At 38.2% G+C, this 24,308-nt stretch overlaps 1 protein-coding gene across 1 annotated transcript in view; it reads right to left on the bottom strand.

The window, feature by feature from the left end:
* Positions 1 to 2,409: 2,409 nt before the first annotated feature.
* The window catches only part of LOC136269025 (uncharacterized), a 62,134-nt gene continuing 40,235 nt past the window's right edge, over positions 2,410 to 24,308 (bottom strand). Inside the window, exons 5-7 of the mRNA XM_066064493.1 lie at positions 20,303 to 20,671; positions 3,648 to 4,172; positions 2,410 to 2,940 (exon numbers count right to left, since the gene is read on the bottom strand). Of these exons, the coding sequence (XP_065920565.1) occupies positions 2,618 to 2,940; positions 3,648 to 4,172; positions 20,303 to 20,671 (1,217 nt within the window). The 3' untranslated portion in view covers positions 2,410 to 2,617. The remainder of the gene's footprint in view (positions 2,941 to 3,647; positions 4,173 to 20,302; positions 20,672 to 24,308) is intronic.

Here is a 24,308-nt window from a genome sequence, read left to right as displayed (position 1 = left end):
AAATGATTATTTATAGTAGTGGATATAATATATAGGATTTCACCAGGGTTTGTGAGAGCAAAGTGTGGTTTAAGTACAGTATAACTGTGGGATGCAGTCACCATGGATTTTTTTCATGAATTTCCAAACAGCTTTCATTAAGCAGTGGTAGAGTATAAATGACTAACTATGTACACGTAAATATAATTGCCTTGCTACCACAGCTTGACTGGACATGCAGGTACGCATATATCAAATGCTATAGTTTTTTTAAGTATTGCAATTTTAAAATCAAATTGTAGCAGTGAAAAATAACTTTTAGTATTGCATGTTTACATTCACCATTACCGTGAAACTTAGCAGCCAAAGATTACACATAGTTAGCTTTGACATGCTAGGTTAGGATGTAAAGAACACAGAATTGCAATATTTTATCGATCAGTTAATCAACAGTGTGGAATTTCAACTATGACATGTTTGGCACAATTGTTGCATACAATATTGGGTAAGATAACTGTGCTGAAATCACATGCAAAGAAGAGTTAAACTAGCACAGTGGTCATGGTAATTTTATTACTGTGTAGCAGAACTTTATAGATGACTATTCTAGCAGCATTATTCTTTCCAATTCCCACATTCAATAAATCAGTCCTGCAAATATAAGTTTGACCATGCAGCACTGATTAGTTTTCAGAAGAGCTTAGTTCTTTCCCTTGATATTTTTATCTTTCTGTTATAATACGATTGTTGTATCATAAGCAAACAATTGATGAAATGTACTCTACTAGCTTTTCCTATAAGCAAGTACACAGTTAAATTTCTGAGGGGATAAACACTCCTAGATCTGGTCCCCTAGGCTGGAAATTGTATACTTCAGAGCAAACTAATCTAAAGATTCCATCTGTCAAAATACGTACATGCTTAAGGAGAGTGCATATGCACTGCACAACACAACACAGCCTAGGGATACTTGTGGTGGTGGTCTGGTGGATTATTGCATGCTTTAAGTGATTGTGGTACAAGTGAATGTAAAATGCAGAGTGGAGATGTGCTTATCTTTGTGTTACAGGACTGCCCGACTGCTCTAATAGAGTAATTGTGAATAAAACACAAAAACATAGACATGTGTTGATAAATATTTAAATTAATGACATAATTTATAATTTAATGACATACTTTATAATTTAATGTCACTTGAAATACTCTAGGTTATTCTAAGGTTTCAAATTACTATTTAAAACACCAAAATTACAAAAAGGCTTATTTCCGAGCCTTGGATGGCTTCCCAGCATGCATGCCTGAGGTGGATCCGATCAAAAATTTTAATCTAATGTGGTAAGGAACTCACAGAAAAAAATTGGTCAGTTGTGTCCACATTTTTTTGCTAAGCCACCTAACTATACTACGTAATTAGAAACAGAGTGCTTCACCAATACCACGAGGTCTTAATTGCACAATAAAATTATATAACAATCATATAAAAGTTAAAATGGCTTTGCAGCTTACGGGGCGCTGTGACCCACTGCTTCCAGATTCCCCTCACGACATTAACAAGACCCTCCACCACTGCGCACAAGTACTACATATAATACACCTCAGAGTGGGTCTGTATAGTGTGTAACCACTGACCATGTCACATGGAGCCAAAGTATGTAACTTCATTCTAAAGTCTTGACTGTTATTGGATCATAATCAGGCATGTGATTGGTGCTTCATAGCTAGAGTATAGCTATTATATATCACGTCACCTTGTGCAAACTACAGTATCTTAAAACACATAATGCATATACAAATAGTAATAGGATATTAAAACACTGTAAGCACCTGCACATGCAACATTTAATGATATACAACACATGTAGCAAATAGAATAATTATAATGATTACTTTAAATACACATAATAGAATTTAACTTCCAATTAAATAAAAACTTTTATGAAATTCTACTGATAATGAAACAGCAGTACATTTTTATGTATCCCATAAATTGAGACATGTATACACAATAGGCAACTGTATACATCATGACAGATGATGCTAGGTCTATGTCAGCATCCAAACTGTTAGATATGTATGCACATGGTGAACAGAGGATATGTGCACTATATTACTTGAATGAGAAGTTGTAGGTTGTGGTACACCCAAAAATCTTCAAAAACAATCGACAGTAAACAACTATCACTAACCACATATAAAAGTACAGGTAGCAAGAACTAACTGGCCACTGTTGACCAATTTATTGCCCTGATATACATGCACGTTCCTGCCATAGGCCACAATACATCTGTTTACCATTGTGACATGAACATCACATGTTTATTAGAATGCTTTTGATGACAAAAGAATGATGTGAATATTCTCTATTGCAGATATTTAGTGCACTTTTGCATTATGACAAGAAATTGATTAATAATATATTAGTGCAAATCATTGCAAAATTGCAGAAATTTTTAATAGTTAATAAAGTCAAAAATACACACTATTCCGTATGGCCATCCATGCACGCACTCTGCACACTTAAAAGAGGCCATAGGTTTACAGTATGCTCAAAATGCAGTTACAATAGTTTCTACAAAATACAGCTAGAAAAATAAAATTGATTTTGTTCAAAAGCAAGGCACACAATTTATATGAGACTTTAAGCACACTGGTCATCTTCAAACTGATCATACTGGAAATCAGATTCAAAGAGACCAGACACCTCATAGTCCTCATAATCACCCTCAATTACATGATCATTAGGCACATCCACTTCATTGATAGATCCACCCTGAGCATTACCAGCATACAGACACTGTATCCTCTTCCTGTCCCAAGTGGCTGGATGTTGTTCAGCTATGAATGATCGAGGAGGAGAGATAGGATCAGGATGATCAACAGTGACTAGAAAAGTTGAGTTTACTGGTTTGCTGTAGCTACCATTATACTTTACCACATCTATTGGAATGTTCCAAAATTGACCTACACACAGGTAAACATTACACGTAAACATTGCACGTAACATCATTTAAACATAGCAAGTTAAATTTAGTAATATAGCATGGAACAGACACCAATGGCTTATTTTTCTATGCACCTCACAATTCCACTATCTGAGAATGCAAATAACTAGTTTGCATACAATACAAGACTCTAAAGCATACGGATGTTGCAGATGCAAAATATGAGAAAGGCCAACTGCAGTAACAACAATGACTGAGAACAAGAAGCAGCAGAAAGAAGCAGTAACCACACAATTATAAAATACAACACTTTTTGTTGTGATTTCACTAAACAGGGACATGTCACTGTTACTTAAGTATGTACGTGCATGTCAAGCTGAGCCCTCAAAAACACATACCTCAAGGATGGAATTACACAAGTTCTTGAAACCTGGCCTATTTGTAGTGCTGTAGGATGTGCTAATATTTTATTCCAATATTTGAAATATTCTTGATGACTAATCAAAATTTTGATAACTCATTTCCTATGGGAAAGCCATAAAAGTACATTAAATTTAAAATTTCGTGTGCTAAAATGTTGTGAAACAAATATTATAACTTAGCTGGCTTTGAGAGAAACCCCTACTTTAACAATGAATAGCATGGATTAATCCCTACTTCTACACTATACTAGTGCATCATTAGGCAATCAATATATTGAACATTCTGTGATAAATTATTTCTTACCCAATAGTCCATGTGTACCAGGTCTTCCACCATTTCTGATTACATCAACACGAATTACTGCTTTATTGCCCACTTTAATACATCTTAATCTAAACTTCAAATCATCTCCTTGAGTAGCCTTACAATTAGGAAGAGTTACTTCATATGCTTTCCTTCCAGTGCTGGCAATCACTACCCCATCTTGGTCATAAGACTCATTCAAGGCATTACCATCCACAGATACTCTGCAGCCTTTTCCTGTTACCTCAATTTTATTACAGCCACTGGCTGTATTGTGAGCAACTATTCCTATGTCTTTAATATAATTTCCAGTTAGTGGATCTCGATTAATAGCATCATACAACACATTGACTTGTACACATCTGTCAGATATTATGTTGTAGTACTTCTTATTCTCCCCATGTATCTGGTAACACAATGAAGTGGTAGTTGGATCCATTCCCTCTGGAGTATGAGTAACTGGAACTTCATATAGTGGATCACCAACAAATACTATTGTGTCAGCTAAGATTACTAGAGATTGAACTGCAAAAAAATGATAATGGATAATGACATATCATATAGTACAATAATAGTATTGTATAGTAGGGATTATAAAGGTTTCAAAAAAAAGGTTTGCACTTTTTCACAATAATATATTAGCCAAAAACAGCCTCACAATGCCTTCACATTGTTCAGTGTCTTAGCACTATTTGTGAGGTACAATTAAGCCCACAAAAGCTCATTGTGATCCAAAATACTTCAAATTCTTAACTTTATTTAGTGCAATTTTCTGCTGACTGACTGACCACTGTGACTATCTAACTAACTGATGCCTTCAGACATGCATAACTCAGTTACATATTACAGCATGACAGGTGCCTTTGGGCATACCGCAGCATGTACAATGCATGCTTTCCTTTGTCCTAATTAGTGTCCCATTTATTTTCACTGACAGCACAAGGTGTCAATTCACAGTAGCAAATGCATGGCTTTGTGTTGATAATTTTTGAACCACACATATAACAATTGCTCCCCTGCTCCAGGCAGTTGGTTTTTAAAAGCATTATAACTTACAGGTTTTAAACCTGATTATTCTATTCCACTAAAAGGCCTTTCTAACTTACATTTTCAATTTTCACCTCATCCCAGAGTGGTATGTCTGGTAGGCATGACAATGTTTTTATATAAAACTAGATCGCACACTTGATACACATGGTTGGCTTTTTTTGTTATAACTCAATGATCTTTATCTCAATTCTTTTCAAATCACATCCCTACAATGTTAATTTATCTACACACCAATTTTCAAGCTGTTCCTTGAAGCAGTTTACTCTGTAGCTGTAACAAAAATCACTTTCGCATTTTTCAAATATCACACACCTTTATTATCTGAACTGTATGAAAATTGAACTATAAATGTGCTGTATGTATGACATCTCTACTGCCCTCCAAATTTGAAGTAAATTGGCCAAAAGCACACACATAGCAATTAAAGGGGTCAGTGGAAATTAGGAACATGTGCCATCTTAGATTTTCCATTTAAAGATTAGAATGGCTTGCTTTAACCATGTGAATAATGTTAACGTTGTCACTAAGTAAACAATAGATTATAAAAGTTGATGGCAGTCTCAAATTAAATTTTATTACAATAATTCATGTCCCATTTAAAATTCTGTTTAATGTCCACTATGTAGTCACTTAAATTTTCATAAGGCACTTGTCCCCTTTTGCCACTGGCCCCTTCAATTTTTTCAAATATTGCAAAAAAAAGAACAATATAAAGAAAATAAGATAAACTTTAAAGACACCTATCTCAGTGATGGCTGGGAAAATTTGGAACTAGAAGGTGCCCATCCAAAAGAGTTTCCACAACAAAAAAAACAACAGATGATTTCTGTTCAGGAATTATAGAGATAGCTATGGATGTTTGATAATGGCATTTCTTGGTTCTTGTGAAATATATACATACTTGTCTGTCGTGGCTATACTTGGCTGCATGACACATTATTGATACTGCTAACTGCATATCATTTTTCTTCCTTACAATCACAGCCACCATAACCACAAGAAGAAGATATTAATGACCAAAAGACTTTACTTTGGATAAATTATTACAAACATACACTGCAACCATAATTATCACACAATCCCTTTTGTATAGCTATACATGCATACATAAATTATTAAAAATCACTACATAACCAACAATACCTGGCGCAATCAATATTCACGCACATAATATTATAAGCCCTCCATGCTTGTTTGTTATTTCGCTGTATTGAATACTATGCCATTTAAACTCGAATATCTTGTGGCAAATGCCAGATATTTAATTGTTTAAGAGATGTGTTTGCTTAATGATTGATGCTAGAAGCACAGTGCTGTGAGCAAAATGACATCTAGATTTACACAGGTATACACATGAGCAAACGGAGAGATGGTTTCATTCTAGAAAAAACATTTCTGTGGAGCAGAAACCTTTGATGAGAGACTATCAACTTTGTTATAAGCTCACTTGATCATATTGGATCTATGATGTAAGGTGACTCTTAACTCTCGTCAAAAATGCCTTAATTCACAAGAGGATATCAGAAAGAGTATTGCCATCACAAATTATAGCTTTGTGCCAAAAACACAGTGATATATCTACACTCAATCTAGTAAGTTCTTAGTCTCGAAAACACTTCTGGTTGCTTCCTGATACTACTCCTAAAACATTGAATCTACTCCTAAATGTTTGAACGGACTGGATTTGTAGCTTGAACATTTAAAATAGGCATTGAGAATACAACCCTTAATATTCTAGGTCTGAGCAGTCAATTGAAGAACAGGTGACAATTGAACAATTAGCCAAAAAGCATAAGCGACTCAAATAACTTGTGCTGCAAGCAATGTGTGAAAGAAGGCATGTGTGATTGAATGTGTGTGTTGTATTTTAAAGCTAGATAAACCTGTATTAACTTATCAATTTATTAATTTACACCATATGTCATTTTTTCCAACGTACAGGTACAATGGGATCATTTCTGAGGTAACCATGCACCTGCCTATATAAGAATAAATTTGATACAAATCATGGTTCTTATAAACATAAAAGTAGGTAAGCGATACCTTAAAAACTAGATGAAAGCGCAGCCATAATACTTGGTTCAGCTAGTATATAGAAAGACAAGTACACAAAAATTTTTTTGGAATTATCAACAAGAGTAGGGACCACAACACATCAATAAAAAGTACTGAAACGAGCTGGAGTAGTGCATGATGTTAAATCACAGTAAAACAAAAAGAAGTGTTATATCCCCACTGTGCATTTCCATTATGGTATCTTGAGCACAGTAGAGATATAACGCTTCTTATTGTTTTACTGTGATTCAATATCGTGCACTACTCCAGTTTGTTTCAGTAGTTTTATCAATGTGCTATGGTCCCTACTCTAGTTGAAAATTCCAAATTTTTTTGTGTACTTGTTTGTTCACTTTTTTTGTAAATAATAATTATTATGACTGGTGAAGCCATGCATACCACATCAAAAGAAAGAAACAGCACTGCGCACCCCAGTTATATCAATTATTGTCTGAAAAGTGAAGTATCCATTACACGTCGTTGTTAGCTATGTTCAGACTGTTACACAGCAGTAAAAATCAAGAACTGTTTGAAAAGCACCTCTGCAATCAAAGTAGCCACTATGAAAAATACAGATGATTTCTGTTACAAAGGAAAGCTATCATGTGCTACCACCAAATCACCACTTTTCGCTGTCAGCAAAGATGAATGGGAAACAAAGGAGGACGCTGGTGAATACATTGTATGTACTGCAGTATGCCAAAAGGCACCTCTTGGGCCAAAGCAACATCGAATAGTGAAAAAATCAAGCCCATAGCCTTAGTCATTATTGAGTTACGCTTAAATACATTTTTTTAAATTCCGTAGCAACTTGTTGAAAGCATTTCAGGTCTGTCTAAAGACTTGTTTGGGATTAGTTTTGCCTAACCAATACCGCCTCATCGTCATCTGGGAAAAGTGAGGCTGGTGTTTGGGTGATGTTTTCTCATGGGTCATGCCTACACCTTTGTGGTCCCTACTATACAGTACTATCGTACTGTATGATAAAGTTGAGCCTTACTTAATTCAAAGAAATAATACTCTATCAAGTCTGAGCAACCAAATGAAGAACAGGTGGTAATCTCCTGTAATTCTAGGAAACCATACCTAACACCATTGATATACAAGACTGAGCCTTCTGAAATATAATGTTTACACTGATAGTGTTCACTACTTGTTTGTGTAAGTGATCATGGCCAATAGCTTTTAAATGATGGCTTGAAAATCCTGTGACAGAAGCAATATACCCACTACTATTGAAAACACATGAAAGCTATATATCAAGACACACGGTAGTGTGTCATGCGGCCCAAGAAGCTGGTGCGCCACACTGTAAATATATTAACAGGAAGAAAGAAAACGCGATTTTCACACCTTTGTATTTCCGTAATCCCTTATCCAATTGAAACCAAATTTTCTACAAAATTGCCTGCTAGGTAGGGGAGTCTACATTCCAAATTTGAAGAAAATCGCTCCAGCCATTTCCGAGATACGAGCAGCCAAAGTTTGGTTTTTTTTCCTTCTACTACTTCTTTTCACACACTTTGCAAAATCCGCCATAAAACATGAATGCATGCTCCAATCAGGCTGAAATTTGGCACACTTAAAAGGCTCATTATAGTGGATCTCAGTACCAAGTTTGGTAGGAATCTGATGAACATTTACGGAGTTATGACTGACTATTTGCGTAAAATAAGGTGTCACGCCTACAGAGTGAACCCTTGGAGGAATGAGTTGAAAATTGCTGTGTGGATGGAGTAACCATCGTAGGAGTGCCTTTTTGTAGTTTGAAAGGAATCGAGATAATGACCATGGAGATATGACACAAAACCCAACCTGTGTCACAACTATGCAGTCGATTTATCTATATATATATATATGTAAATATTAGTTTTCATGCCTACCATACAAACCGCTTAGAGCAATGAGCTGAAAATTGGTATACGGCTGGAATAATCATCATAGAAAGTCCTTGCAGTAGTACAGAAGAATCGGATTACAAACCACTGAGTTATGATTCGAAATCCAACACGTGTAGCAAATGCGAGATCGAGATACTCTAATAGAACAGTCACCCTAATAGAGCATTCAGTTACTTTTATAACTTACTCCATTATAGAATTATATTACATTGCAAGTTATTCTGTAGGGAATTCAGCTACAAACAGTTAATCTGATAGACGATTCATACCTTTGGTATATTGATAAACATACAAGGCTTGCACGCTATTGTCTTACCTTTTATCCTTCTTTACCATGGCCATTAGTAAAGGTTCTACTGCTGATAGTGTTAATAGACTACAGTAGGGCTTCCATCTACAGGTGTATACACGACTACAGTTAGTGTGCTGATAAAAGCAACAACTGATAAGTAAAGGTTATATAGCTAGAAACACTGGGCTGAACTGGAGGACTGGACAACTGGACTCATGCACTACATATTCAGGCTTGGAGAAACCACTGCATTGTTAAGTTAATTCTTCCTTGTTTCTGAGGACAATTTTAGCTTTTAACTTACATGCTTTTGAGATGCTGTATTGAACTTAGCTATACTGCTATAAAAGAAATGATTTTGCTACACACATGTAGAATATGCAAATGAACCAATCAACTTTGCCCACCTGCATTGTTTGTTCATTTTTCTAGGGTTGTTTACAAATAACAATTTGTGTTAATGTTTTGAGCAGGAATTGTTTGCTAGTCAATCTTGAAATGCGTGCAAAATAGCTGTTAAAATTGAAGTATTAAATACTTCCATTTATACAGTTAAACTCTTAGCTCTGTGTGTGCGTGTGCGTCCACCATCCTTCTTGTTCTTAACATTTAATATTATAGTAGTGACATGCATCCTCTAACACAAGCATAGGCATTCGAGTAAGCAAACTTAAGTAGCTGTAGTTTATCTGTCGATCTTGCTTTTCTATATACAAGCTGTAAGTTGACAGGTCCACATATATGTATAGTTTAAATTTAGTGCCACTGTGGAAAAAATACTGTAGTTACAACCAGTTTCCTAAATACTTGCAATAAAAAGAAAGAAACTTGTCCAGTCCATGGTCTATCCGCTAGTCCAGTCCATGGCTTGTCCACTGGTCTACACGATCCAGTCCAGTGATTGTATACACCCAATGCAACATTGAAGTGAAACCAATAATTCTCACAACCTAGGTGTTTTTGTCATTCCAAAATGTGTTTATATCTAGTTTAATGTTGGATAATTAACTTCAAATCATCCCTCGTAATCAAAGCCTTGGAGTATCAATGCTTTGCTTGTATAGTTAGTTTTGTAGTAATTGCTCTGCCTAGATACATAACACAATCAAGTCAAAACCCATAGTTTAGCACACACTGTGCATTGTTTTAGAAATAGAGCACTGAACTAATTATGCAGAACTGTAATCTTAACTATAGTTCTAGAACTAGAACTGGTACTGTAATTCTAAAAGCTATGGTTTCAGAACTGGAACTGTAATTCTAAAGGTTATAGTTCCAGAACTGGAACTGGAACTGCAATTCTAACAGTTATTGTTCTAGAACTGGAACTGGAACTGTAATTCCAAAGGTTTATGGTTCTAGAACTGGAACTGGAACTGAAATAACAAACTGGTACTGGAACAACACTATTTTTGAAGTTGGTAGTTGATATCGATCAGTAAGAGCAACTCGCGGCGAAATAGTCATGTGTAAGTCAATAAATATAGTATAGTAACAGTGTTAAAACCAAGTCAAGTTATTCAGGTCCCACATTACAGATTATCCGGGATTGGATCACGTGCTAAATTAATTAGTGTAACAATTCCTAATTTTTTCTTATACTTGTATATATATATATAAATCTGTGCTACATTTTAAATCAATGTAGGTATACTGAGACCCTGTTTGATTTATAGTAGGTAACCCACTACATCACTTCAACTGAACATTAGAATCAAAGCCGATATTATAGTCATTTTGGTACAGATCGGCAGGGTAGTACACTACTATTAAGACCTAATCGTGCCATTTGTCATCATCAGAATCATCATAATAAGTGCTATCTTAATAAAACCTGTGACAACAGGCTGGAAATCGTATTCTAGCATAAAAGGTACAAGATTTGCTTTGTTTAAAATTGACAAACTGCAACTTATCACCTTTTGCATGAAAAATTAAGATACTCTAATAGAACAGTCAATACAAAATAGACAAATAGTACAATCGTGTATACCTAATTTGGAAGGAATTTACATACCAGTTAAAGCACTGCGGCGAGTGCACTATGGAAAATATAGCAAGAGGGTGTGGTCAAGAGACAAATATAGCACAAGGCCACAGGCTGAGTGCTATATTTGGCTTGAGACCACACCCAAGTGCTATATTTCTGTAGTGCATGAGCATACGTGGTGCTTTTACTGGTTTAATGTATGAATCCAGAGATGTGCCAATTATTACACTGGTAGTAGCTAGCCATGGTGGATGGGAAAAAGGAGCAAATAATTGTTAGTCCCAGTCTGATAAAGTTGTCGCGGAGGATGAACTGTAGACACACTTATTATGTATGTAACACTATTATGTTGTATGCGTATATCTGTACACATGATAAGAACTGGTTCGATTGTGGTATTAACACGAGGGGCTTGCTTCGTGAGTAGTCTTGAATCCTCCCCTATTCCGCCAATCGTAAGTGGAACCTCGGCATACTGTAATTCTACCAACGACATTTTTGGTGCTGTGACAGGTACGCCGACTATATTGTCATAACCCCGCTACATTTTTGGTGCTGTGACAGGTACGCCGACTATATTGTCATAACCCTGCTACATTTTTGGTGCTGTGGTCAATGGCGGAACTCAAGAGACTGGTTTCATCTAGAGGATTCAGAGTGCATCTCACAAAGCTACTTCAGAGTTTACCCGAGATTCTAATTAATGCACAGGAGCTTACTGACGATAACGTCGTAACCTTGAAGGATCTCCACAAGCAACTCCAGTGAAAACAAGAATTAATCTCAGGGTTAGATGCGAAGATACTGGAGGCAACAACAGACGAGGAGGAGATCGAAGCAGAGGTACTACAGACGGAAGAAATAAACTCTTCCATATCTACAGCCAAGGCAAAAATTACTCAACGCCTTAGGTCCACGATATCTACAACTACAGAAGTCCGCACGTCACGTGATCACACATCACCTCCATCCGCTGTTCTACCACAAGTAACTCGCCTCCCCAAACTAGAATTACCGCAGTTCAATGGCGACCCCCTAGTCTGGCAGACTTTTTGGGACTGTTTTGAGGCAGCAGTCCACAGTAACACTTCATTGACAGGCGTGCAAAAGCTCAGTTATCTTCGAGCACAGCTCCATGGTGATGCTGCCCGAGTTATTGCTGGTTTCCAGTTAACTAATGACAACTATGGACATTCCGTCACTCTGCTGAAGGACAGATTTGGACAGGTGTACAAACAAGTTGAAGCACACATGCAAGCCTTTGTTGACTTGCCCAACCCAAGTAACTCTCTTTCCAGTTTGCGACAATTCTATGACACCACTGAAGGGCACATTCGCAGCTTAGCAACACTGGGTGAACCGGAGGATTCCTATGGCAGTCTACTTGTAACGATCCTTCTTGGAAAGCTGCCAGCCAAGACCAAGCAGAACTTAGTCAGAGCCCATGGCAACAAGAAATGGACCATCACAGAATTGCAAGCTGCTGTTCTCAACGAAATTCATATTCTGGAAATGGGATCATCAACAGAATCACGTACCTCCCCAATCCCACCAACTGCTTCATTTCTTACCAGTGCTAAGAAATCTATAACAGCAGGCAAGAGCAAACCACGATGTCCATTTTGTGCAGGTTGTCACTTTCCCTCCATGTGTGAATCAGTTCAGGACCCACGACAGCGGTGTGAGATTGTACGTCAGAATAAACTCTGCTTCAATTGTTTAGGGCACCACAAGGTGTCTCAATGTAACTCGAGACATCGCTGCCATACCTGCCAACGAAAGCATCACACCAGCCTATGTACTAATGGACAGCACAGTGACAACACTTCTGAGACATCTGTCCGCTCCACTAACACTGGACAGCCAGCCAACCCAGTACATGGTCAACCTGCTATTCCCACAACCTCCAATTCAACTGACACTGCCTCTCTTTCAGTAACTGTTCCAATGCCACACTGTTTGTCTTCTCAAAACTGCAATAATAACTGTCAGAAATGGTACAAACTCTACAAAAGCTAATGTGTTATTCGATGAAGGCTCCCAGAGATCATTCATTACTGAAGAACTTGCTAACACCTTAGCTGTACAGTCCTACCACAAGGAAGACATCACAGTATCATCCTTTGGGGCACAGTGTCAGTTGAATCATCAGGTAAATGTTGCTGTGGTAAATCTAATTACTATGACCGGTCAATCCATACCACTAACTATGCTTGTAGTACCCCGGATTGCCACACCATTACAGAACATAGTGACATTTAATGTTGCCCACCTCCCACACCTTCATAACCTCTCCCTAGCCCACCCACTCAGTGCAGATAAGGAGTTTAATGTTTCCCTCCTTGTGGGTGCGGACCACTATTGGGAAATTGTCGGTGATGCTATTGTACGAGGTGATGGACCAACAGCAGTGGAATCCAAAGTAGGTTACCTACTCTCAGGACCAACTCCAACAACAACTGGTCAATTCCTAATCAGCACTAACAGTGTCATGATGCTGGCTCTTACACAACGTGAGTTCAACCTAGAACGTTTCTGGGACCTAGAATCTGTGGGAGTGATCCCTGTTGACAACTTGAGTGACAACGTGCTAGACCAGTACACATCATCTTGTGTTACTAGAGATCTGGACGGAGCATACGTGGCTAGATTCCCTTGGAAACTAGACCAACCAAGTAACTTTACCATAGCTAAACAGAGAACACGTCAACTAGTCAAGCGTCTGTCCAAAACCCCTGATCTGCTGAAAATCTATCACCAGATCATCAGTGAACAGGAAGCTAGGGGCTTTATCGAGCATGTTGATGATCAGCCGGCCCACAACCAGGCGTCCATTACATCCCACATCATGGTGTAGAGAAAGATTCTACAACAACACCACTACGGATTGTCTTTGACTGCAGTTGCCATCAATCGTCTCACAGTCCTTGTCTTAATGATTGTCTACTCATAGGCTCACCATGTGATAATGACTTATGTGCTGTTCTTGTCCGTTTCAGATTACACTGCTTTGGAATATCAACGGACATCGAGAAGGCTTTCCTTCACATACGGCTACACCCTGATGACAGGAACTACGCCCGATTTTTCTGGTTGTCCGATCCAACAGACCCTTCAAGTGAGTTCTGTGTGCACCATTTTAAGGTAGTACCCTTCGGAGCCACCAGCTCGCCGTTCATGCTTAATGCTGTATTGCGTTATCACCTTGAGCAGTACAAGTCGATGGTCTCACATGATATGCTTTCCAACCTTTACGTGGACAACATTATAACCGGCTGTGATTCAGAGCAAGTGTCACTGGACTATTACCGACAAGCTAGAGCCATTATGGGTGATGCAAGGCTCAACTTGCGTAGCTGGTCCTCTAACAGCACTGAACTCACTGCTGCAGCTGTCAAGGACAACACAGCCAAGAATGCACTGTCAGTCAATGTTTTGGGACTCCGCTGGACTCCCGAGTCAGACAAGCTTTATCTGGCTGCAAAATCATCCATCCTTACTTATAATCATCTTATAACCAAGAGAGAAGTTCTACAAAACCTGTCAAAGATGTTCGACCCACTGGGATTTGTTGCACCTGTAGTTGTACGAGCTAAGATGTTAATGCAGAAGCTGTGGCAATGCAAGATCACGTGGGATGAGCCTTTAGATGATGATTTGCAAGCTCAATGGAGAGATATTGCCAATGACCTTAAGAGCACAGCACGATTTTCTGTAGTCGGTGTTACTTTGATGCATGTATGACACACCCAGTTGTTCATTGTTTTGCTGATGCAAGCCAACATGCATATGGAGCCATAGTGTTCCTCACTGAAGGCAATTTAGTGTCATTTGTTACAGCAAAGACCCATGTAGCACCTCTGAAGGCACTCACGATTCCATGACTAGAGCTCATGGCAGCATTGGTGGCCACTTGTTTAACATGTTTTGTGATGAAGGAGGTCCCTGACCTTAACCTGTCAGTTTTTATGTGGTCTGATAGCCAGATAGTGCTCCACTGGCTCAAGAGCCAGAAGCCACTTCCAACATTCATAAGAAACCGAATCACTGAGATGAATACTTTATTGCCACAGGCCACTTGGAACTATTGTCCTACCGCTGATAACCCAGCTGACCTGCTTTCAAGGGGTACCACCACCGAATCTCTATTGTCCTCGTCCCTGTGGCAACATGGCCCCAAGTGGCTCACTACCCCAAGTCAGTGGCCATCATTCCAGCCACCACCCTTACTACCACTTGTTTTGGCAGCAGCAGTAGCAACAGAATTTGTTCCCATGGAACAGACACCACCAGATTTAGGCATACACTGTGTTATTTCCATCGACCGATACAGCTCACTTAACAAGTTGTTGTCTGTCAGTGCGTATGTTGTTCGTTTTGTAGACAATCTCAAGGTGCAGCCCCAGCAATGACAATTTGGTCCCATCACTGCTGACGAACTTCACAAGGTGAACCTCAAGTGGGTAAAGGATATACAACACACAGTATACTGGAAGGAAGTCAACAATCTACAGCTGTTAATGAAGCAACCCAGAAGCCCCAGGGTGTTACTTGTTAGACAACTCCGACTCTTCCTAGACACAGATGGCATGCTGCGTTGTGGTGGACGCATTCACAATGCTCCAGTAAGTGAGGTGACCAAATTCCCATATTTACTACCACCAAGACATTCACTATCCAAGTTGGTTATTGTGAACATACACGTCAGACTTTGTCACTCAGGTACCACTGCAACATCGACCACTCTACGACAGTGTTACTGGATCCCGACTGCACGACAATACATTAAATCAATTCTGCGCCATTGTGTTATCTGTTGCAAGGTATCTGGAAAACCCTATGCTGCTCCAGATCCTAATCCCCTACCTCGCTTACGAACACAGGATGTATCCCCATTCACGTTCACGGGAGTTGATTTCACAGGCGCCCTGTATGTACAGCAAGGAGGTGAAAGTGTACCTGTGTCTCTTCACTTGTGCTACTACTCGTGTGATCCATCTGGAGATAGTGCAGGACCTGTCAGCTCAAACCTTCCTATTAGCATTTCGCAAGTTTGCAGCACGGCGATCCCTCCCAAGCATAATGATCTCTGACAATGGTTCAACCTACTTGTCAGCAGCAGAAGAGTTGCACTCCTTAATGCAATTGCCAGAAGTCAAGGAGGAGCTAGGCAGGAGGGGAGTTTCATGGAGATTTATACCCAAGAGGGTCCCTTGGTATGGGGGGTTCTGGGAACGCTTAATTGGGCTCACCAAGACTGCTATCAAGAAAGTGCTGGGAAGGCGCCATGTCTCACTACCAACATTAGAGACCATCACTGTGGAGATTGAGGCAATACTCAACGACCGCCCACTGACGTTTGTCTCATCTGATCTAGGTGACCCAGAGCCCTTGACACCTTCACATCTCCTGCATGGACGTAGAATTACAATCCTCCCACACCAGGACACAGACATTGATGAACTTGTAGACCCAACTTACAGAGAGGCAAGCCAGATACGCAAGAGAGCTAGAGTGCAAGCAGTCATACTTGGTGACTTTAAGAAGAGGTGGTGTCATGAATATCTTACTTCACTACGGGAGTACCATAAAGCATCAGGGAACAACCAGCGACGTGTGAAGAAGGGTGATGTGGTCATCGTCCATGATGACACCCCACGAGCAACCTGGAAAATGGCCGTAGTCGAAGACTTGATTGTTGGTAAAGACAGTCTTGTGCGAGCAGCTACCATACGGACCGCAAATGGAACTACAACCAGACCAATCACTAAGTTGTATCCCATGGAACTGAATGAAACAGATGAGAAGAAAGTTGGAGTGGAGAAGAGTCCCACTGTTGCTGATCCAGATGATGTCAGGGATGAGCAGACAACCGATCCAGATGATTCCAGGGATGAGCACAGCCGCCCACAACAAGCTTCCGCAAGGAAAGCTACAGACCGAGTTAAAGAGTGGATCAGATCTCTTTCTGCTCCCCCGGAGGATGTCGTGGAGGATGAACTGTAGAACACACACACACTTATTATGTATGTAACACTATTATGTTGTATGCGCATGTCTGTACACGTGATAAGAACTGGTTCGATTGTGGTATTAACACGAGGGGCTTGCTTTGTGAGTAGTCTTGAATCCTCCCCTATTCCGCCAATCATAAATGGAACCTCAGCGTACTGTAATTCTACCAACGACATTTTTGGTGCTGTGACAGGTACACTGACTATATTGTCATAACCCCGCTACAAAAGTTCAATGTAAATGAATACGTGCACAATCCACAGTTTGATCTGGGAATTGGAGAAGAATGGCTCCCAAGGCATCCTGTAATGGCCAGTCAGGCTAATGCTACAAGTCTTCTGCAAGACGACAACGATAAATTTTGGAGTACCGTTGGAGTATGGAAGATCTCTTTGAAGTATGTAGCAGCTCTACGGAGACTATGGTGAATACGACAGAACTAGTAACCAGCAAAGCGTCGATGATGGAAAATTGTCTGCCAGCAAAGCAAAGTAAACTGTCTATGTCTCTCAAGAAGGGGAAGGAAAAGAAAGCTCGAGAAACAACTACTCTACAAGACCATACTAATCAAGACACCGGTGGCAATCGGAGATTTTCTATTCCTGTGTCCTATCCTAAATGCAAAAAGGCAAGTAAAGGTATTGTTCCTACTAAAACTGAAGCTAGCTCACAACGGGTTTTAAGAACTTCAATGAGTGGGCTAACAACCATACCTTGCTCCAGCCAGATGACCCTGTGCCAATAAATTTATTAGAACTTTATGATGCTGATCTCGTCTGTAAGTGGTTGTTGCAGTTTTTATTGGAGACTATACAAAGACAGATGGCTCACAGTATCCTCCTGCTTCTTTAAGATCGCTTGTATGAATTAGGATATTCAACCCCAAAGATTTTGCAGCATACCATGTTTTTTATGTAGGGCCTAATTTTGTCTTATGGGGAGTACAAGAGCAGTATGACCTTATTGTGTCCCAGTTGACTCCAGTACCTCCAGAGAAAAGTATTTATTCTATTATGAGTACAAAGAACTGATCTCAAAAATAATCAGCACAGATTTAAAGACATCAATATCAGAAACAAAATTCTAAAAGTATTTGCTTTATCTGGAAATGATCAGTGCACAGTTAAGATGTTGGATAGATATTTGCCATTGCTCCCACCCGATGCTCTGTACTTGTACATCCGAGCTAAAGACACGGTTCCCAGTGTTAGTTTCTATACAAATCAAATTAATTCACTCAAAAATATACTTCAAAGAAATCTGCCATATCAGTACGGTCTACCAATCTCTGCAGGTCACTGCTATTATCCGAATGTTTCAGGCACAAGTGGAAGAGAAAGTTATTACTGAAATGTGTGGCCACAAAAGCCTAAAGGCACTAAGATGCCATGAACATACATCACAGCAGCAACAACAAAATGTTAGCAACATAATTAATGCCACTGTCAAAGAGGAAGATGATAACAGTGGCAGTGAGAAAGTGTCCTTGGGTTTACTAGACAGAAGTGGCACATGCATTTTCAGGGACTTTTAACAAATGCACCATAAGTATATCTTTGAAGTAAGACTAACACTGTGATATGTAACTTGTGATTTCATATCAGTGTATGCATGACTTAAAAGCATCACATATTGTTTAATCAAATAATTTCTATGGTAACATTGTTGACTCTATTCTTGGTGGGGTAATGCAATTAGTGTATGTGTAATTTATAGGGTGGAGTAAATTGTATTGATGTATGTGTTGCTATGGTGATCTTGTTGACAATTCTCTCGTAGTGGGAACTATTGCGGGCATTCCATTGTCTCAATGGGTTGTGTTTATGGTTGTCTCACATTCACACAAAGTGTGCTTTGTTGCCATACAAAGGAAAACAAAGCAGACTTTGATGAAAAATAAAGCACATTTTGGCACATTATGGAAAATAAAGCACACTTTTCCCCCTTTGTACTTAGATGGTATCATACATTAATTTGCTTATTTAAAACACTATTGCAAATAATACAGGCACTATAATACAACTTTATATAGCTGTGAACAAGCTAGCACAAAATTATATCAGTATAAAATTGGCTTTGGATTCGGATCGGTAGGTATTTTTCTGTACTGGTTGAGCACTACTTATCATCTTCACTACATCTTCATCTCTAGCTGGTCTGTGGTCACTTATAGAGCAATCAAAGATGGAGCACAAGGCAAGATGGAGTATATATGCTTGGCTATATCTAAATAAAGTTGGTTCATCTGTGTGGCCCTGACTAGACATTAGGTGACCTGCAGTTCGAATCCTGGGGTTGGAGGGATTTTTTTTCCTTGCTTTGGCCCCTTTTCTGTTACACCTTTTCAGCTATAAGTCAGTCCCTGAAGTTAGGTTAGGTAATCCTAAGGCTGCAGCACATGTTGCTGTCAGACCTTCAGTGCTGGTCACTGTAAAGCACTAATAACAATAACAATCTGCTGTACTCTCTCTGGTTTATTAGAAGGGTGCAGTACTGGCTGTGGAGCCCTAAAAACATCTGAAAGCGTTGTTGAAATATATACTCCTTGGCTGTTGGCTGTGTTGAGCATACTGAAATGAGTGTGAGTGATTGTTTCACGTGGGTCTACAGCAATAAGAAATAACATAAATTTCGAGGGAAAAACACACTCCTCAGTCAGCAAGTCAACTGCGATGACTAAGCAATGCCCACAACTTGGCACTCAAAACCAGATCAACTGGCTATACAGGCATATGTGGTTGCAAGTAGCATACAAATGCTCTAAGTACCTGACATGAACATATGCAATCTGTTCACCAAATAACTCAGTTTAAACTTCATTTTACTTGATACTCAGTAAAGCATTTACAGTATATTCCTTGCAAAGAACTACAAGAAGGTTGTTTTGAGTTGAAGGATGTTTTCCAAGGTGGATAATTTGGTATACAATTTATTAGGATTTTTGCAGAAAAACATGAAAACCTGTGCAAACAATATTATAAATCCACTATCATGATTTATTTATGATACCCCCTGCAATAAATCAATACCTTTATGCATAAAAGTAGAAAAAACTGGACATACATGCACAAAGCAAATGCAATTATGGAATTCCTATATATTATGTACAAAATGCACATCTTGGATCAAAGTGCTGTTGAATCATTATATTATATTCAGCCAAATTTCAATTGAATTTAGTCACTCAGCATAAAGTTTGACAAAATCATCATTTTTGGTGGAGATTCTTCAGGCCATACTGGCGAAACATTAAACTAGTACACAATCAATGTTGTGATAGATATTTCAGACTGCTTTCTGTGAGAATTCTATGGTTACAAATGTATACATATACATATGCATATGAACATACCATCAGAAACAGATTCATCACCCATTGCAGTTTCCATAATCACTTCATTATTTTCTTCTACTCCTTCAATAGTAACAAACATTATATCAACATCTGCTTGACGCTTCCTTGATGTGGCCATGGATTCAATGTGAACATCACAATAATTTTCAGTTTCACACCTCCAATCATATGTGGAAGAATTGCGACAATCAGGGTTTGGATAAATTCTTGAACCACACACCAGCACTCTACCATCTTCAATGTTAAACTTAAAAGTCATGCCCTCAATATTTGGTATCTGCACTCTATAATATGTTACTGCTCCTTCGCCTAAAGTCCTGGTGACCATACTATTATTTTGTGCATTACTTGGAAATAAAATTCCAACTAGAATGAAAAAAAAAGATTTATAGCAAATATGCAAATCTGAAACACACTACATACCAATTACAATTTATACTTATAGTAGCTGGTGAACAGTGTTGGGAGTAACGTGCTACTTATGTAACGCGTTACATAATATTATTACTTTTGTGGTAACTAAGTAATATAACGAAATACGCTATAAAAACAGGTAATATAACTCAAGTTACTTTACTTACAAATGTAACGTGTTATCTGAGTAATATAGTTACTGTAACGAATCTAATATTACTACTACAAGTAACGAAGTTACTAATCTCGTTAGCAATCCACTGAGTAACGCCTAGCCACAACGAAGTAATGAAGCCTACTGAATGAAGCTTATTCACCAGCTTCTTACTTACAACCAAGATTTGCACATTGTCCAACAACATAATCATGTCACGTGATAAGGTGGTTGTTTCACACATGACAGGGACACAATGTAATATTATTATCAGTGTTGGGAGTAACGCGTTACATAAGTAACGCGTTACGTAATATTATTACTTTTGTGGTAACAAAGTAATATAACGAAATACGCTATGAAAACAGGTAATATAACACAAGATACTTTACTTACAAACATAACACGTTACCTAAGTAATATAATTACTGTAACGAGTCTAATATGACGTAATATTATTACTAAAAGTAATGAAGTTACTAATCTCGTTAGTAATCCTCTGAGTAACGCCTAACCACAATGGAGTAACGAGGCCTATTGAATGAAGCTTATTCACTAGCTTCTTACTTATAACCAAGATTTGTACATTGTCCAACAACGCAATCATGTCACGTGATAAGGTGGTAGTTTCACACGTGACAGCTTAAGGTTGTGGACACAAAGTAATATAATATGTAATATTATTACAGTTACTTTATTTTATGGGTAATATGTAACTGTAACTAAATAGTTCTGTTGCAAGTAATATGTAATATGTAACTAGTTACTTTTACAAAGTAACTTGCCCAACACTGATTATTATAGTTACTTTATTTTATGGGTAATATGTAACTGTAACTAAATAGTTCAGTTGCAAGTAATATATAATATGTAACTAGTTACTTGTAAAAAGTAACTGTCCCAACACTGCTAACATTTATAAATCAAAAATAAAACAGTATATGATACTTTGCTGTAATTTAGCTGATCCACATTGTATTTTAATTCTGTTTATCCTACATAACGCTTAATTTTATTATGTATCTAAATTCAAAGTATTACTTGATTGCAAAAATGACATGATGCATTTTTTTATCAGCATATAGTGGAAACATTCCTAATATAAACAAGTGTACAAAACATTTGGAATTTTACAAGTTAATAGGGATCAGTACAATAAAAATGCTTGAACAAGTAATTTTAACCCCATCTTTCACAGGTTGGCTGCTCTGGTGTAAATAGCATTTAAGGAATAGGATGTAGAAATTGCAACTTTCAAAATACTGATGTCAACCAATGATGTTACTTATTACTTCATGCTCCAGATTAACAGCTTGAGATGATCTTTCCTAGTTTTTGATAGTAATTTCTTTAACTAAAGCCTGTACTTATAGCAAGAGGTGTTGTGGAATCTGAAGAGATCTAGAGCTGTTCAAATACCAGCATTGCCTTTTCTTGTAGTAAAACACTAGTGACAAGAGCACTTATCTCTTTTCGCAGACAAAACCATAAGTATAATGCCTCAGGCACTGACTTTTATTACTTTAGCTTCTATATCTTCCACCATTTCAGTCATATTCCTTTAAACTTTACAGAATTACTTTGCTTTTCTTGATTCCCACTGACTGATCCCATACTTTTTGACAATATTGCTGTAGGAACTTCACAGGAAAGTAATTGTTCTGTTCTGTTAAATAGTCCAATTTTCTTTGTCAAGGACAATCCATTTCATTAGGTCTTGAACATGTTTAAATGCAAGAGCACGCAAAAACCCAGACATTTGAGTGTTATGTTCAATGGAAGTTTGGATAATAATCGAGGACCCACAATGAAGTAGTAGTAATATAGTATACTAGGGATTTTCCCACATAGCTATGTTGTAAAAGCTACTATCATTTATATCTCTCATATCACTACCACCTTTTGCCGCTAGAACCCTGCTTCATTTAAAAAAAATTATTGTATTGGTTTGTTAACTTTTTTTTTCGTTATAGTATAGCTATGATATACACATGTGGCTGTTTTATTTGAGTATCTCAATCTTGCTGCTTATCTTTGAATGAGCTACACAATAGGTTAAGGGCATGGTTGCAATGTCTTGTTTCTACAGCAAAACTGCAGCTGGCTGCAGCTAGATCATTAAGTAGTTAGTCACAGTACATGGTATGTTCTCTGATAGTTTAAGAGCATAGTAGAATGTTCTGATAGTTTCAGCGTGTAGCCCCTGATGATTGTTTCATAAGTGCACAAGTACAGGTATCTACTTCACCTTACAGTAGTGTAACTAAAAGTTTCAAATTGTTTTGTGGTGTCTAAATACACTGTACGTTCCTCTAAGAAAAGTGTCAATATGAAAAATTAATGCCTTAATATGGTTTCCTTGCATGAAGAAGAAGACAACCATGAAATTGAAGATAAAAGGAAAGGCAATGCACAAAAGGAGGACACTTGTCAGAACCAGAAAAGGCACATGCCACACACTGCTTCATTTAGCCTCTAGCCTTACTACTATGGTCAGGCTGGCAGGCTGGCAGGCTGACAGACTAAAACCCAGGATTTGTTGATATTTTTAAAATTCAATATTAACTTATGTACATGTTTTCTTATTCTAATGATGGATTTGATGTTAGATGCACTAAGACTATTCTATAAGTTGTGGTTAAAGCTTCACTGTGTATGTGTACAGAAAATACAGTACAAGGGGGTGTATTTAGAAGCTAGTACAGCATGAGACAAAGCCTAGTGCTGTATTTGCCCCGATACTCCCCCCAAGTGCTGTATTTTTCATACACAAGCATAGACGGTGCTTTAAGTGTTATATTGTGCTTCCTGGTTGTCTTTCTTGCAGCAATTTTCTTGAGAACCTGAATTGTTTCAATTTTAGTGATCAGACTATCAGTAAGTTGTCATATAATCTATTTATAGTTGTAAAACAAACTGGTACAAGGGTGGTGGAGCAAGCCAAAGAGTGAGGGGACCAGGCCAGCTGTAAGCTGAAGACCAAAGTAAAAAGTAAGTACCTGCTGAAACTTCCCTACACCAACTATATTTAACTACACATACATGGCTAAGTAGCTTGCTACACTGCTTCTCTGAATACTGTGACTGCTCTATTAGAGTATCTCAATCTTTTCTTGCAAACACTGTCACATAAAAGTGTGCGTGTGTGTGTGTGTGTGGGGGGGGAGGGGGAATGGCCCCCCTACTCCCCATCTCCACTGCCTATGAACTGGTAGGATTAGTTTGACTAGTTTTAGTGCTTAAAAATGTCACAAACATGATCAATCGTGCTGTCTGTATGGAGCTGTTGCTTCAACTTTTGGTGGTTGGAAGTGTTCATATAATCTATTTCTAGTCATAGAAAACTAGTAAGATAAGTTTGGCTGCTTCCTCAGTGGGTATACGTAACATTCTTTCCATAAATTTTTCACATAATTGTACTGTATTTGCCCAAGT

Source organism: Dysidea avara, chromosome 10 (assembly GCF_963678975.1).
Source record: "Dysidea avara chromosome 10, odDysAvar1.4, whole genome shotgun sequence".
NCBI lineage: Eukaryota > Metazoa > Porifera > Demospongiae > Dictyoceratida > Dysideidae > Dysidea > Dysidea avara.
This window is presented reverse-complemented; position numbering and strand designations above follow the sequence as displayed.